At 44.9% G+C, this 16757-nt stretch overlaps 1 protein-coding gene across 1 annotated transcript in view; it reads left to right on the plus strand.

The window, feature by feature from the left end:
* The window catches only part of zanl (zonadhesin, like), a 61312-nt gene that overhangs the window by 40702 nt on the left and 3853 nt on the right, over window positions 1–16757 (plus strand). The window contains exons 31-44 of the mRNA XM_075450943.1: window positions 4989–5083; window positions 6226–6402; window positions 8129–8337; window positions 8430–8574; window positions 8662–8759; window positions 11943–12089; window positions 12188–12352; window positions 12479–12606; window positions 12859–13130; window positions 13209–13417; window positions 13673–13817; window positions 13945–14192; window positions 14288–14417; window positions 14503–14704. Coding sequence (XP_075307058.1) covers window positions 4989–5083; window positions 6226–6402; window positions 8129–8337; window positions 8430–8574; window positions 8662–8759; window positions 11943–12089; window positions 12188–12352; window positions 12479–12606; window positions 12859–13130; window positions 13209–13417; window positions 13673–13817; window positions 13945–14192; window positions 14288–14417; window positions 14503–14704 — 2370 coding nt within the window. The remainder of the gene's footprint in view (window positions 1–4988; window positions 5084–6225; window positions 6403–8128; window positions 8338–8429; window positions 8575–8661; window positions 8760–11942; window positions 12090–12187; window positions 12353–12478; window positions 12607–12858; window positions 13131–13208; window positions 13418–13672; window positions 13818–13944; window positions 14193–14287; window positions 14418–14502; window positions 14705–16757) is intronic.

The raw sequence follows: 16757 nt of genomic DNA on the forward strand, positions 1-16757 counted from the left end.
ACCCTGCCTAAGATGTCCGAGGCCAAGGCACGAAGGACACAGATCATGGCCATCCTCAAGCTGTAGAGGAGCCATACAGGCCGAGCAGGAGTGGTTGTCATCCATGTTGGGACCACCAGCTCTATATATATATATATATACACAATATATTTGAAATATGTATGTATGTATTTATCTATCTATAGATGGATGCTGGGAGAAGGGGGCAGCAAACGTCGCCTTCACCGACAACCAACTATAGGCCCCAGGAGAGGGGCTAGTTATGTTTTTTTTTTTTTTTTTTTTTTTTACTTAGCTATAGATGAATGCTGGGAGAGGGAGCCGCAAACGGTGCCATCACCAACAATCAACTACAGGTCACCTGTGCTGGGAGCGGGGGGCGCACACGCTGCCTTCACCAGGAGAGGGGCTATTGTTTATTTGCTTGTCTATAGGTGGATGCCGGGAGAGGGAGCCGCAAACGGTGCCTTCACCAACAACCACTATAGGCCGCCTGTGCTGGGAGCGGGGGGCGCACACGCCGCCGTCACCAGGAGAGGGGCTATTGCTGATATTTATTCACTCATCTATAGGTGGATGCCGGGAGAGGGAGCCGCAAACGGTGCCTTCACCGACAACCACTATAGGCCACCTGTGCTGGGAGTGGGGGGCGCACACGCTGCCATCACCAGGAGAGGGGCAGAACAATAACAGCAAACAAAATTTGAAAAAAAAAAAACGGCACAACCGAGTTGGCCGCTTCAACATAGGCAGGTTACAGATGCCGGGAGAGGGCTAGCAAACACATAGCCTTCACCAGCGCTTGTAACAACCGGCAGTACACTTCATCAGCCGAGGAAAAAACAAGGTTACAGACCTCTCGGCGGAGTTCGTTGCGGTCTCTGAAGAGCGAGCAGCTCACAGCTTCGACGGAACGTCGCGAGACCACCAGCAGCGAACAATGAAGCAATAGTATGGTTTTAGAAATTCGTCTCGTATATAGACGCGGTAATACCTGCGAGCGAGAAGATGAAAAGGAACCGATCTGCTGATGTCACCGGAAGATATAGGCTCTCCGGGGTCAGCAGGGGGTCACGAGTGACTTTGTTGGTATAAACACTCGACCTGCGCATGCGCGAGATGTATCATTCAGTGCTTGAAAGCACCGCCTCTGGCGGTCAGTAAGGATGAAATAGAACATGTTCATAATTGATAAACCAGCGTACACAGTCCTCTGTAAACAAAAACCCCACTCAAACACAAAGCGCTCTCCTGCGTTGTTGGTAAGCTTCCAACACATATTGGGCTAAATAAAACACCCTCTCGCTAAACAAATATGTAAGTCTGCACTCATCAGACATAGAAAATAAATCATGACATTCCAAGGTCAATTTCAGGAAGAGCTTAAGTCTAACTTCATGGTAAAAAGGACAATAAAACACAAAATGCATCTCATTTTCCACCTCATTTAAGTCACACAGGTGACACTTTCTGTTCTCCTCTGAGATTGCATGGAAACGTCCAGTTTCAACCGCCAGAGGCAAGATACCACTTCTCAATTGGGCACAAACAGACCTCTGCGCTCTGCTAAGGTTCAGGGTGACATAGTGCTCTGGATGGTAGACAGACTTTATCAAACAATACATTCTAAGTTTAGGTTTGTACAGAATTTCTTCTGCCCAATTTTGTTTATAGTTTTCAAATAATATTATCTTCATTTGTTTAACACTAAAGGATAATTTATTTCTATATATGTATTGGAGACCTACTTCATGAAATATACTGGAAAGTTCATTTGTCCAACGACTATTTTTTGAGAGGTTCCACAAAAAAATTTGTTTGACAAGTCTGTTGTCAGACATGTTGATGAGTCTATTGCACAGTCGCACCATGTCACCCTTAATCCGCACTTCGCATGGCCCATATCCCCACATACTGCGAGTTTGGGGGCCATTTTGTGTACACCAAGGAAGCAGCGCATAGCTCTGTTCTGAACTGCATCACATTTTTCTTTCTTACAATAACCCCAAACTCCTGCACCATAATCTAAAATTGGACAGACACAGGAATCATACAACTGCGTATAAGTTTTATACCCAAGATCCCTACACAGCTTGACCTTATTAAGGATAGCTCCCAGTGCTCTGCCTGCAGAGTCTGATAGAACTTTTATTCCTTTTTCAAATGTAAGATGGGCATCTAGAGTCAGTCCTAGGTATTTGTAGTGCTCAGTATGTGACAAACGTGTTGAGCCAAAACAGAATTTAAACTTAATCTGTGGTTCTCCCTTCTTCCTGAAGTGCATAATCTGAGTTTTACCTTCATTTATCTTTAATCTCCATTTATTGCACCAATCACGAACTATATCCAACTGACACATGCAGCTGGTGTTTTGTAGATGACTTTTAAGGCGTTATAGAATTTGCCATCTATACCAGTTTTTAATAATTTGAAACTGAGAAGGTCATGATTAATGCAATCAAATGCTTTCTGAAAATCAATAAAACAAGTGAAAGTAGGCTTTCTCTCTTGTATTCTAGCATGAACTATAGTAGACAGAGAAAATATGTGATCAATACAGGCTCTATTCTTACGAAAACCATTCTGTTCATCTACCAGAAGATCAAATGTTTCCAGATAACTATATAAGCGTCTGTTAAGGATACTGGAGTAGAGCTTGTAGACACAGCTTAGAAGACTTATACCTCTATAGTTCAAAGGAACTCTAAGATCATTATTTGGGGATTTTGGGATTGGTTTAATGATGGATTTATACCACTCAGAGGGAATCAAACTATACTCAAAGCAGGCAAAGAAGAGTTTACCCAGAATTGGGAGTAAACAAGGCACTTTAAGTAGGTCATTTGACAAGTTATCAATACCTCTAGCTTTTCTTAGTTTAAGCATGTCTATTGCCCTTTTAACTTCCTCTTGAGTAATACTAATATTTAGGTACTGATTAGAGGAATACGACTCTTGCTGCATACTGGTCTCCATAACATTTTTTTCATCAACTAACCTTTCAAGAAAACAATTATCCCACTCTGCTGAGCAATAACTTCCAGAAAATAAATAGCAAAAGTCAGTTTCCCATTTTTTCAGAACACAATCAACAGAAAAAAGAGAGGATCCATTTTCCAACACCACTTCCATTGGGATGGGTTTGACTCTTTTCGGGCCCAAATTATTTATCAAGTTCCAAAACAACTGAGGATTATTAGATTGCAAGTGCTCTATTTTTAATGCCTGCCCCCGCTCATATTTTCTTTTACAGGCTCTCAATTTTCTGTCAAAATTCTGTTGTTTAACCTTAAATTCATTCCTTAGTTGTTGCTTCCTCATGTCATTACTATCACACTTTAAAAATATTTTCTCGGCCATCCTCATTTCCTTCCACATTTCTTTCAACTGTTCATTCCAGTAAGGTTTAAGTTTACCAGCAAATCCACCTGACCTGGTGGAGCCTGGATTTCTATGGACATCATTAGCCCTGCAAATATATTCACAGAATTCACCATACCATTTATCAATATCTTTCTGAAACTGTACTTGAGTGAGCTTATCTAAGAATTCAGCAAACATAATTTGACACTCACTAGTGGAAAGAAATTGAAGAGAGACCGTTTTGATATTTTTCTGAGGATAATGACTAGGTTGAACATTATCTGACCCTAAATGATCCACAGCGGAACCCCCTCCTGCTCGAAAATTTAGGACTAACAATGAGTGATCAGGTACTTTACACCGATCACCAAGCATATTGAAACAGCTGACACTCCCATTCTCAATTAACTCATTAGGACTGTAAATGTTCAACTCAGTACAAGTGCTTAAACAATCATGAGGAGTGATTATATAATCTACAACAGCCCTCCCTTTTACAGATATTGAGGTAAAGTTATCTTTTCCAGGTATCCGTCCATTTAAAATACAACATTTGGAGTCCTTCAAGAGTTCTATCAACATTTCACCCTGTTTATTTACAACATTATCCAAACTGACTCTAGGTGGGACATGCATATCAGTCTCACTAATAAAGTCTTCCCAATGCCCTATTCGGCTGTTCAAATCCCCACAGACATAAACAGCATCAGTGTCTACCAGATTATACATCTGGACCAATAGGTGATTATACAGTCCATGAGCATCAGCCCATGCTGATCCCTCCGGAGGAAAATAACAAGAAAAGATTATAAAACAGTACTCTGACACTAGATGTTTAACCTGTAAACCAATTATACCATCTATTGATTTATCCAATACACTGACGCTATATGAACCGAAGACATAATTTTTTTACCAAAATACCCACACCCCCCGACCCTTTAGGGACTATGATAATTGATGTTAAAGTTCTGCAATATCTGACCCAAAGGGAGCATATACAAGTTAAACAGAAGAGGTCCAAGAATTGACCCCTGGGGGACTCCACAAGTCATGGCCACTCGCTCAGATTCATAGCTGCCAATTGTAACAAAATAACTCCGGCCTTCTAAGTAGGACCTGAACCAGTTAAGGACCGCTCCAGAAAGTCCAACCCAGTTTTCCAGCCTGTGCAACAGGATTCTGTGATCTACAGTATCAAACGCAGCGCTGGAGTCCAACAGAACCAGGACTGAGACATTACCAGAATCAGTATTCAACCTGATGTCGTTAACACTTTGACCAGAGCTGTTTCAGTGCTGTGATGACGTCTGAAGCCTGATTGAAAGTTATCAAGACTTCCACTTTCATTCAGAAATTCATTGAGCTGGTTAAATACAACTTTCTCAATAATCTTAGATATAAAAGGTGCACATCTGAGGCGGCTGATGAAAACGAGTCAAAAAAAATAGTTTTCTTCTTCTCCTGAGAAAATTCCTCCAGAGATTCATCCTCAAACTAGCCAAAAATCTCTGCAGCCCATGTTAGGGTTCTGTGATGCTCTGACAGTTGCCACTGATGCTGCGTTTTACTGTATTATTTATTATTAGTATTATTCCATTCTAATGACTGCCTCTGCTCTCCAGCTGTACTAATGGTGGAGGACAGGAAGACTGTGATACAGAGGTGGAGGAGGAGGCCAAGAAGCCCATCAGCTGTGGAATTATCTCTGACCCCAACGGTTCGATTACACACACACACACACACACACACACACATTATTGTGGGTTGGTACACTGTGAAGAAAAAATACATTTGAGATAGTTACAATGGTGAAAGCATGGCACTGCTGCAATTATAGCAGAGGGTGTAATTTAAGATGTTCCATGGTTCATAACATACCAGTAACATACACACACATGTGCACATCAAATGTGCACATCCTGAGACTGCAAGAACACTTGCATTCAAAGCCACATGTACAGTAACTGAGGTCTGTGTGCTTCATCAAAGCTGTCACAGCATCGTGTCTGGGTCGATAAAAGACTTCTTATTTATTATGAAAACTCAATTCTGTAGTTGTATTTGTATTTGTAGTTACTATTGAGTGGCATCATCTCAAGACCAAATAATAATAACAATAATAAGATCGTTATTTGTATCACACTTTTCTTAACAATGTTCCAGAGTGCTTTACAGGAGGGACAGGGGCAATGATAAAATGTCTCATACAGGCATCAGACATTTCCAAAGGCCTTTACAAAAAGGGAAGTTTTAAGGAGGTAATTATAGTTGAGAAGGCATTCCATACAAGAGTTCCATAAAGATGGGACTCTAATGGAAAACTTAAACCCGAAAACTTTAGCTATACCAGGTCAATAGGTCTGAGATGCCGGCCATATCATGTGACACAGTGCCAGAACTACCAGCCGTCAGACTGTGATCCGTAGCATGACAGCAGATCAAAAGTAAGAGTGTGCTGAGCCTAAGCTTGTGGGGGGATTCTGTGGTAGAGGGGGCGAGGCAAGGGAAATGATTCTGAGTTATGACACACCATCAGGTGTAACACACGAGGTTAGAAACTGTTCAAATGGCCCATGTTTGCTGAAAAAAAATAATCAGACCCCCCTCTTCCCTCTGTCACAGCCGGACATCGTCTGATTAATTACCATTAGCTCAGAATGTTCATTTCACATCACTTCATTGAAAACAAAGCATTTACATTTCAATACATTACAAAATGTTAAGATCATGTATTGTCAACTCAGAGAAAACCCAAATAATGGCTTACATTTGAATCCATCTAACGATTTTTTAGTTTAGCCTATGACCGTGGTGAATAATTGACATGGTTTTCAGCTCTACATTTGATGTCAACTACAGGGATCTTTAAGCAGTGCCACCCTGTCGTCCCCCCCGAGGCATACTTTGAAAGCTGTGTGTATGACATGTGTGCCACCGGAGGCCAGACTGTGGCTCTGTGCCAGGCCATCGAGAGTTACGCCGACATGTGCGCTGCTGCAGGAGTCCCTATCCCGTGGAGAAACAACACCTTCTGTCGTAAGTCTGAGTGAATGTGTGCACAGCCACCTGAAGTGCTGTCAGCAGCGTGCCATGTCCTCACAGCTTAGGTAGGCTTAGGGTTAGCGTTAGCTTATCATTGAAACCACAGTCTCATTCTTTGGTGTTTTCCTCACTAAGAGTAACTATCACCATGACTTAAGGATTGAGGGTATACGGGTGTGACTGAACTCTGTCTGGTATGGAAGACACTGGGCCTCATGCAACAACCGTTCGTACGCACAGATTTGTTCTTAAATCGTCCGTACGACTGATTTATTGAGAATTTGCGCATTCACCAATCTTTTCGTATTTTACGTTTTCTTCCAGGTACGAACAGAATTTACAGTGATCTAGACCTGTCGTAGGAGTTTCCTAAAATAGTCCGCTGCTATTTCGAATCAAGTTTGCTTGACTAATGGATTGTATATTTAATCACTTTGAAGCAAACATAAATAAATATATACATTATACCCCATAATGATGCTGACATTATTCTGTTTGACTTAAGTTATGCACTAATTGAAGGTTCATTTGACTCTGTATATAACAAGGTCAATGGGAAGCGTAACCAGAGGCTGACTTGCTACTTTTGGATGCCTTAGTGCGTCAGGCTCTTGGAAGAGAGTGCGTGTTCCGGGCATGGAGTATGCAAATCTACTATCCTCGTGCACATGCACTTAAAGGGTGGCATTGATCATTTACGCAGGTGGTTTACACACTTTTTCCCAAGTTAAGAGCGTTTGTTGAATCTGACGTGGTGAAAAAGTGAGAGATTTAGAATAAAAATACGAAAATGTTCTTGCATGAGGCCAAATGTCTTTTTAGTTGTGTGGTGATCACTTAGTGATGAGCTCTACATGAGACCCATGTCTTCAATTCAATTTAATTCAATTCAGTTCAATTTAGTTTAATACTTTATCAATACCCAAAGGGAAATTGTACTGCTGCAGTAAGAATAGTTATTAAATATATGCTGTTTTTAGCATTCTTTCTTAATGTGTGTTCGAAACAAACCCAAACATTTTCAGGGATTGGGGTCCTGCCTTCTGTTCAATGTGTTCAAGATGTTGGCACATTCATGGCATTTATGGCAGCTAAAAACAGAACCTTCGTCGATAACCACAGAAATTGACATAGATGTGAGACTCATGAGCTTCGTGTTTGTAATGCAGAGCCCTGCTTTAATCTTTTTCTGAACTTCATTTCCTGAGCCCATCCCTGTGGACAAATGTTCTGCACATTGAATGTATGAATAGACCTGAGACTGGTGCAGAGGTGTCTCGCTCTGTGGAGTAAATCTTATGGTCACCTGTTTAGGATGAAGACTGCAGTGAGTCCCGCTCACTGGTATCTACAGCTGTGGTGCCATGCTGATGTCAAAATTCAATCATGCATTAAGTAATGTGATATGCATAATCAGCACATAATACCATTAAGGATAACCAGGTGCTGGCTCACTCCCATTCAGAATCAACTCCCCTCAACTTAACTCGTGAAAATGCTGAATCAGTGCATTTCCCCACAAGTCATTTTGGTGTCATTTGCGTTCGATAGATGCATGTCATCAAGCTCCACCCTGTTGTACTAATAAGGGCCCTTCCACAGCCAAAAAGACTGAAAGGAAAGATTTAAATATCGACACTATGACTTAGAGATTGAGTGTTGCTTTGTATTTTACAGCCTAAACATGCTATTTTCATGTGTTTATCTGCTCCCCCTCCAGCCCTGAAATGCCCCCCGGGCAGTCACTACACCCCATGTGGCCCCGCCTGCCAACAGCCCAGCTGTCAGGACCCTGCAGGCCCCGGTGGATCCTGTGACCTGCCCTGTGTGGAGGGTTGTGTCTGTAACCCCGGCCTGATCCTCAGTGGCAACAAATGTGTCCCACTCAGTGAGTGTGGATGTACTGATGAAGATGGGAAATACAGACCGGTAGGTATTCTTGACAGGAAGGATGTTTTGTCAGAAAATATGACATTGACATATGATATTGATGTAAAAAATGGATTTATGTGCCTGTGTAGGTTGGGGATGGCTGGTTCTCAGAGACTGACTGCTCAGAGCGTTGTAAATGCACTGGAAACGACAACATCACCTGTGAGCCGTGGCAGTGCAGCCCCGCCCAGGAGTGCAAAGTGGAGGACGGAGTTCTGGACTGTCACTCTACAGGTAACCTGAACAAGAGGCTCCGTGCCCCCACAGCTGTGCCAGCACCCGACATGTTTTCACCTCTGACGGGGTCTTCTCCCTCCTCAGGTAACGGAGTGTGCCATGTAGCTGGAGATCCACATTACTACACTTTTGATGGTGTGATGCACACATTCATGGGTGCCTGCACATACACGCTGGTGGAGGTAAGAAAAAAATCTGCCTTTTACTTGTGAACTTGATCAAAATATATACAAATTACAACATGTTTTGTGTTCATGTTGTGCCAAATCCCACATAAATCAGCTCAGGACACTGAGTTGTCAGATCAACATCTGATAGCATTCTGAAAAGAAAGCTAATGACCCCCCCGAGCAGAACTTGGATGCACAGGTGGGGGAGCGCTGCCTTTTACCTGGAAGCTTCTTGGTAAGTGAAGACTTCGGGAGAGCGGCTGTGGAGTGAGCAGACAGAGACAGGAAGAGCACTGAGAAGGACTGGTCCGCCAAGTAACTGCAGCTAAGTACCACGCTAGAGAAGGTGTAGCAGAGAGGAAGGTGTAGCAGAGAGGAAGGTGCAGCAGAGAGGAAGGTGTAGCAGAGAGGAAGGTGCAGCAGAGAGGAAGGTGCAGCAGAGGAAGGTGTAGCAGAGGAAGGTGCAGCAGAGAGGAAGGTGTAGCAGAGAGGAAGGTGTAGCAGAGAGGAAGGTGCAGCAGAGAGGAAGGTGTAGCAGAGAGGAAGGTGCAGCAGAGAGGAAGGTGTAGCAGAGAGGAAGGTGCAGCAGAGGAAGGTGTAGCAGAGGAAGGTGCAGCAGAGAGGAAGGTGTAGCAGAGAGGAAGGTGCAGCAGAGAGGAAGGTGTAGCAGAGAGGAAGGTGTAGCAGAGAGGAAGGTGCAGCAGAGAGGAAGGTGCAGCAGAGGAGAAGGTGTAGCAGAGAGGAAGGTGCAGCAGAGAGGAAGGTGCAGCAGAGGAAGGTGCAGCAGAGGAAGGTGCAGCAGAGAGGAAGGTGTAGCAGAGAGGAAGGTGCAGCAGAGAGGAAGGTGTAGCAGAGAGGAAGGTGCAGCAGAGGAAGGTGCAGCAGAGGAAGGTGTAGCAGAGGAAGGTGCAGCAGAGAGGAAGGTGTAGCAGAGAGGAAGGTGCAGCAAAGGAAGGTGTAGCAGAGGAAGGTGTAGCAGAGAGGAAGGTGTAGCAGAGAGGAAGGTGCAGCAGAGAGGAAGGTGTAGCAGAGAGGAAGGTGCAGCAAAGGAAGGTGCAGCAGAGAGGAATGTGCAGCAGAGAGGAAGGTGCAGCAGAGAGGAAGGTGTAGCAGAGAGGAAGGTGTAGCAGAGAGGAAGGTGCAGCAAAGGAAGGTGCAGCAGAGAGGAATGTGCAGCAGAGAGGAAGGTGCAGCAGAGAGGAAGGTGCAGCAGAGGAAGGTGCAGCAGAGAGGAAGGTGTAGCAGAGAGGAAGGTGCAGCAGAGGAAGGTGCAGCAGAGGAAGGTGTAGCAGAGGAAGGTGCAGCAGAGGAAGGTGTAGCAGAGGAAGGTGCAGCAGAGGAAGGTGCAGCAGAGGAAGGTGTAGCAGAGGAAGGTGCAGCAGAGGAAGGTGCAGCAGAGAGGAAGGTGCAGCAGAGGAAGGTGCAGCAGAGAGGAAGGTGCAGCAGAGAGGAAGGTGTAGCAGAGAGGAAGGTGTAGCAGAGAGGAAGGTGCAGCAGAGGAAGGTGTAGCAGAGAGGAAGGTGTAGCAGAGGAGAAGGTGCAGCAGAGAGGAAGGTGCAGCAGAGGAAGGTGTAGCAGAGAGGAAGGTGCAGCAGAGGAAGGTGCAGCAGAGAGGAAGGTGTAGCAGAGGAGAAGGTGCAGCAGAGAGGAAGGTGCAGCAGAGGAAGGTGTAGCAGAGAGGAAGGTGCAGCAGAGGAAGGTGTAGCAGAGAGGAAGGTGCAGCAGAGGAGAAGGTGTAGCAGAGAGGAAGGTGCAGCAGAGAGGAAGGTGCAGCAGAAAGGAAGGTGCAGCAGAGAGGAAGGTGCAGCAGAGGAAGGTGCAGCAGAGAGGAAGGTGCAGCAGAAAGGAAGGTGCAGCAGAGAGGAAGGTGCAGCAGAGGAGAAGGTGTAGCAGAGAGGAAGGTGCAGCAGAAAGGAAGGTGTAGCAGAGAGGAAGGTGCAGCAGAAAGGAAGGTGCAGCAGAGAGGAAGGTGCAGCAGAGAGGAAGGTGCAGCAGAGGAGAAGGTGTAGCAGAGAGGAAGGTGCAGCAGAGAGGAAGGTGCAGCAGAGGAAGGTGTAGCAGAGAGGAAGGTGCAGAGAGGAAGGTGCAGCAGAGAGGAAGGTGCAGCAGAAAGGAAGGTGCAGCAGAGGAAGGTGTAGCAGAGGAAGGTGCAGCAGAGAGGAAGGTGTAGCAGAGAGGAAGGTGCAGCAGAGAGGAAGGTGTAGCAGAGAGGAAGGTGCAGCAGAGAGGAAGGTGCAGCAGAGGAGAAGGTGTAGCAGAGAGGAAGGTGCAGCAGAGAGGAAGGTGTAGCAGAAAGGAAGGTGCAGCAGAGAGGAATGTGTAGCAGAGAGGAAGGTGCAGCAGAGGAAGGTGTAGCAGAGAGGAAGGTGCAGAGAGGAAGGTGCAGCAGAGAGGAAGGTGCAGCAGAAAGGAAGGTGTAGCAGAGAGGAAGGTGCAGCAGAGAGGAAGGTGTATGGACAGAAGCTCCCAGCCAGCTGTTCAACATCTGGGGGGCAGAGACTCCAGGTCCAGGATTACAGCATCTGTTGTTAACCAGCTCTGTGAGCCTCCTGCTCTCCTGTTAGCACTTTTCTCTGCCAGTGATATTACACTTCCATGGTGATCAAAGGACAAAATTCTTTCTTTCCATTTTGTTCCTGCTCTGCATTCCCTCTCCAAATAACCGGAATTTTGGGTTCTATTCCAGCAAGTCTTTGGACTTTGAAAAGCTCAGTCAGTTGTACCTTAATGCAAACAACTTTCCTTTGGTCATGCCTGCATGTCATAACATGACAACAACAAAAAATTCCAGAGTTGCCAGCAGAAATCATTTCAGCAGCACAGCAAGCCCAAAACAACATTTTTTAAAAGATATCTGTTTTAACAGAAACAAGCTCAGTGGGAATTCTAAAGAAGAAACACACATGTCCAGAGCTCCAGCAGCTGGCTGCCACTGGTGTGCAGCACCATGGAGCATCCCAGGAAAAGTACAGAGAGCAGCATTCTGTCAGAGAAAGCCAGGGTCCCATCGCTCAGAAGTCTGATAGGTGTACCATGTGTAGCGATCGCTTCCACTTAGAACTTCTCATCTCAAATAAAACGGATTTCGTAACCTGCTGTGCAATCTGTCTTTTGAATTTTTGAAACTGGTACCTTAGGAAACAGAGACAATAAAAGTAAGCTGATGTTTTCTAACTCTTTCTCTAAATCTTTCAGGTGTGTAATACCACCAATGTAACTCCCTTCAAAGTTGTGGCTAAAAACGAGGAGCGTGGTCAACCAGGTGCTTCCTATGTCCGCTCGGTCAAAGTCTACCTGCCTCGGGACACCGTGGTGGAACTGCAGAAGGGCCGCAGAGTTCTGGTACTGAACATATGTCTGATTTATGGAGGTGCACTCTTCCAAAACAGTAACAAGGAAAGATGCAACAACTGACTGAGATCTATTCTGTCTTGTCTTAGTTGAATGGGCGGCGGGTGCGAACCCCCCTCTCTATTGACTTGGTTGGTGCCAAAGTGATAACCAGCGGATCCTACAGTCTGCTGGACACAAACTTTGGTCTGCAGGTGAAGTTTGATGGAGTCCATCACCTGGAGGTCACTGTTCCTGGAGAATACTTTAACAAGGTAGAAGGAAAGCAGACTATTTTGCTTTAGTTCATCGTCCATGATGTGGATGGTGTATCTGATGAGATGGAAATGGATATTTTCTGTCATCTGCACATATAAAAATGTTTTAACCTCGTTCTCTAGGTGTGTGGCATGTGTGGAAACTACAACCACAACAGCTCTGATGACGACCTGATGCCCAACAAGAAACCAGCCAAGGATGTGATTGAACTGGGCAACAGCTGGAAATCAGAGGGAGACAGTGATCCTGGGTCAGTGACCAACAAGCTCTGCTTAACTTAAGCTTAACTGTGATTATCTGTGTAATCTGATGGCTTCTTTTTAAAAAAGATCAAAGTTGCTGTTGTTTTTTTGGGAATATCTTTGTGTTTATTTCATCCAGTTCATTTTTTTGCTGAGTGTGCTGAATTTGCAAATGATAAATAGAAGAGATCATTGATTGTGCAGTCTTAGTTTGTTAAAGAACCACTCCTGCAGCATCATCTGAGCATTGTTCTCTGTAGCTGCCAGCCTGACACTCGGCCAGACATCCACCCTAACTGCACCACAGGGGAGGAGCAGCTGTACGAAGCTCAGTGCGCCCACATCATCCTCTCCGACCGCTTCCAGCCCTGTCACTCTCTGGTGCCCCCTGAGGCCTTCTTGGGTAACTGCATCTACGACATGTGTGAGTATGACGGGATGCAGGCCACGCTCTGTGACAACGTGGAGGCGTACGCTCAGGCCTGTCAGAGCGCCGGAGTCCAGATCAGCTGGAGAAACAACAGCTTCTGCCGTGAGTTCCACTCGCCCCGTTTCACAGTCCCACAATGAGTGTGGTGCTCTGAGACTCCATTGTTTTCCTTCCCTGCAGCGTTGCCCTGCCCTCCTAACAGCCACTACTCAGACTGCACCGCCCCCTGCCCTCCTACATGCTCTGACCTCTTCCCCATATTCTGCCACCTCCCCCCAACTGCATGCGTGGAAGGATGTCAGTGTGATGCTGGCCATGTCCTCAGTGACGGCCAGTGTGTTCCTCTGGACAGATGTGGCTGTCTGGACTCAGACGGAGAGTACCATCAGGTGAGTTCACCAGCAAACACACTGCTGCTGGCTGTGTGGATAAGGAGGGACTTTAAGGATTTTATATGACAGTCAGTATTTGGGCTGAACGAGTTGGATAGACATGTACAACCACCACCAAGTGAAAGATGAAAGACAGCTGACTCCCATGCCTCAGTATGCTGCTGTATTCAGGCATTCATCTCCAAGTTCTGCTCCAAGGGATACTCAGTACTGCCAATGTGTGTGTGTGTGTGTGTGTGTGTGTGTGTGTAGGTGGGAGACTCGTGGCTGACAGATAAATGTGTTGGCTCGTGTACCTGCAACCCTGGTGGTGGAATCACATGTACGGACCACAGCTGTAGCCCAAATTCCGTGTGTGCCCTGGACAAGCATGGAGACCTCTTCTGCCAACCCACCAGTGAGCCCTGCTCTCTTATGTCACAGCTGCTATATTTATCAGATGTGTACAGATTACAAAAGCAGAGTTGCAGTCATTTGTGTTGTTTTGAGCATGACCCGGAGTGATTTTTCTATCTACCCTCTAGAGTTCGACAGGTGTAGTGTCTCTGGGGACCCTCACCACCGAACATTTGATGGGTTCACCCATCACTTCCAGGGACCTTACACTTACGTCCTGACTCAGGGCCACAATCTGCAGAACTCACTGGCGCCCCTGGTGGTGAGGGGGAAGAACGTTAGACGTGGGGGTAACAGGAGAGTTTCGTTCCTGGATCAAATGTACATCGATGTCTATGGTGTGGATGTTCGCTTCCTCCAGAAGAGAGCTGTCCTGGTCAGTAGTGAGCGTCTCCGATGAAAGCAGCATTTTTGTGTGGGTGTTTCCTCTCATAGAAACAGCATATTGCAATCATATTGATTCTCCTCTAGGTGAATGGGGAGCGTGTGACACCTCCTATCAGCCCAGTGGATGGTTTAACCATCACAATGAACTCCAAGCAGGTGCAGCTCACCACCAACTTTGGACTGACTGTACGCTTTGATGGCAAAATTCGTGGAGGTAAGAATTCTGTCCTGCTTGACTGAGCCCTTCTGTCGGCTTACTGCTCACTGACATCTTTTGCACCTCTTTGTTTGAATGTTAGAGATCATACTGCCCAGCACCTACAGAAACTCTGTTCGAGGACTGTGCGGGAATTATGATGGCCTCACGAGAAACGAGTACATGAAGCCCGATGGGACAGTGGTCAGGAACCTGGACGAATTTGGAGAAAGCTGGAGGGTCAGTGACCGACAGGCTGATGGGCTGAGGGTCTATGACCTCCCTACCACTGTCCACGCCCACAGGTAGGACCACAACCAAACCCTTTCTGCCCATTTTCAAAGAGTGTGAAAATGAGTCCTTTTTATGAGTCCTTGAAGATTCCTTCAGACCATTGTAGCTTTGACTGTTGGGTGGGGTAACAGGTGGGGTAACATGTGCCTCGGGAAAAAATCTCTCTCTTTTTGATTTACTCTCTTCCAAAGAGTAATTTTCTGGTTTGTTTAATAAGGATTTTATTTTGTTGCAGCCTTGCAGTTCTCTGTTAATGAAGCAGAAGCCTGTCATTTTGAACATTTTCAACATATCCATGGTATCTTCCAGATATCTTGTTTAAGTGCCTCTAACAATCAAGAAGTGGTTTAAGGCCACTGGTTATCAGCTCAGTAAATCAACCCAGTTTCTCAGATTTATGTGTAGGAATATATCACGAGGTAAAATGTATTCATATAGCACGTTTCAAGAACAAAGGGCTTCACAAAAATAAATCCAGTAAATGCACAACAACATAAAATATATCAAACATACTTAGTACAAAATAACCCAAGTTCAACTAAAAGCTTTTTCAGCTTCAGCTTCTTCTTAAAAGTACCCACAGAGTCCAAACTGCGTAAAAACATTCCAGTCTGGAAAGATGGGTCTGTTCGAGTCCTGAAGCGAGGGTGAGGGAGCATTAAAGGATTCTGAGCGGAGGAACACTATGGCTGAATCAAGTCAGCGATGTAAGGAGGAGTCTGTCTGTGGAAAGCTCTGGAGGTTAAGGCCAAGCATTTCAAATCAATTCTAAAACTAACTGGTAGCAAGTGAAGTGACTTAATATGAGTTCTGTTCAGAAACCTCACAACAGAGTTCTGGACTACCTGAAGATGAGCTGGCTCCTTACTAATACAAGTGAACTGACCATTCCAATCGAGACATAAGCATGAGTTATCATCTCTACTTCACTCGTTGATACCATTGATCTGAGTTTTGAGATGTTTCTCAAATTCGTAAATGATTAAAGTTTCAGTTTTGTCCAAATTTAGTTGTAGGTAATTGTTGCTCAACCACTCTTTAATGTTTTTCAAGCAGTTAATTAAGGAGGTGTGTGTGTATACAATGTGTGTGCTTCAGAGGGTTTAAATGAACAGCACACCTGTATGCATCAGCAAAAAGATGGTAGAGAACATTCCCGAATTATCCGACCTAAAGGAAGAACATACAACAAAAATAAGATGGGTCCCAGAACGGAGCCCTGGGGGACTCCACATGACAGCTCTGCAGACTCAGACATGATCTGGTTTGCAGGCACAGTGAAGCTCCTACCAGATAGATATGAGATATGAAAACCACTTTAGAACAGATCCAGACATTCCAACTAGATCCTCAGTCTATTTATCAGAATATTATGTTTAACTGTGTCAAAAGCTGAGGAGAGCTCGAACAAGACTGGGACTGTGTATGTCCTGGAATCTGCTGACATCATAGTGTCGTTTAACTTTAAGCAGTGCCGTTTTAGTGGAATGGATTTTACGGAAACCAGATTGGAAACGGTCGTAAATGTTTATTTAATTTTTTATCCAAATGGGATGTAAGCAGGACAGCAACAGCCTTTTCTAAAATTTAAAGTCTAAGTTTAAATATTAGCCTAAAATTCAGTTGTATGTTGGAAATGTTTAGGTTTGGTTCCACAACAGCATGTTTAAAAAAGCTGGGGATCACATCAAAGAGGGTCCCAACACAGGGACCAGCGACTCAAAGACTTTGATGGTTATGTCTATGCATTTTGCAGGCGCCTTTATCCAAAGCGACTGGATCCGACTTTGATAAAGAGCTTAGTGGGAGAACATCAGAGGGGCTTGAAGAAGGCTTCATTTTTAACACAAGAGCAGACATATCATCTAAAGTCGCAGGTTTAAAAGTAGGCCAGGTGCAAGGAGGTGTCATATAATTAGCACAAATCAGGACACAGGAATAGGTGGGGCAGCAGGAGACACAATGGAACTAATTGTATCAAACAACACTTTAGGAGTTCTCTTGTTTTTTTATATTAATCGAGGAAAATATTCAGATCTGACAATCTTTACCATTTCATTTTAG

The sequence above is a fragment of the Odontesthes bonariensis genome, chromosome 19 (assembly GCF_027942865.1).
Source record: "Odontesthes bonariensis isolate fOdoBon6 chromosome 19, fOdoBon6.hap1, whole genome shotgun sequence".
Classification (NCBI taxonomy): Eukaryota; Metazoa; Chordata; class Actinopteri; order Atheriniformes; family Atherinopsidae; genus Odontesthes; species Odontesthes bonariensis.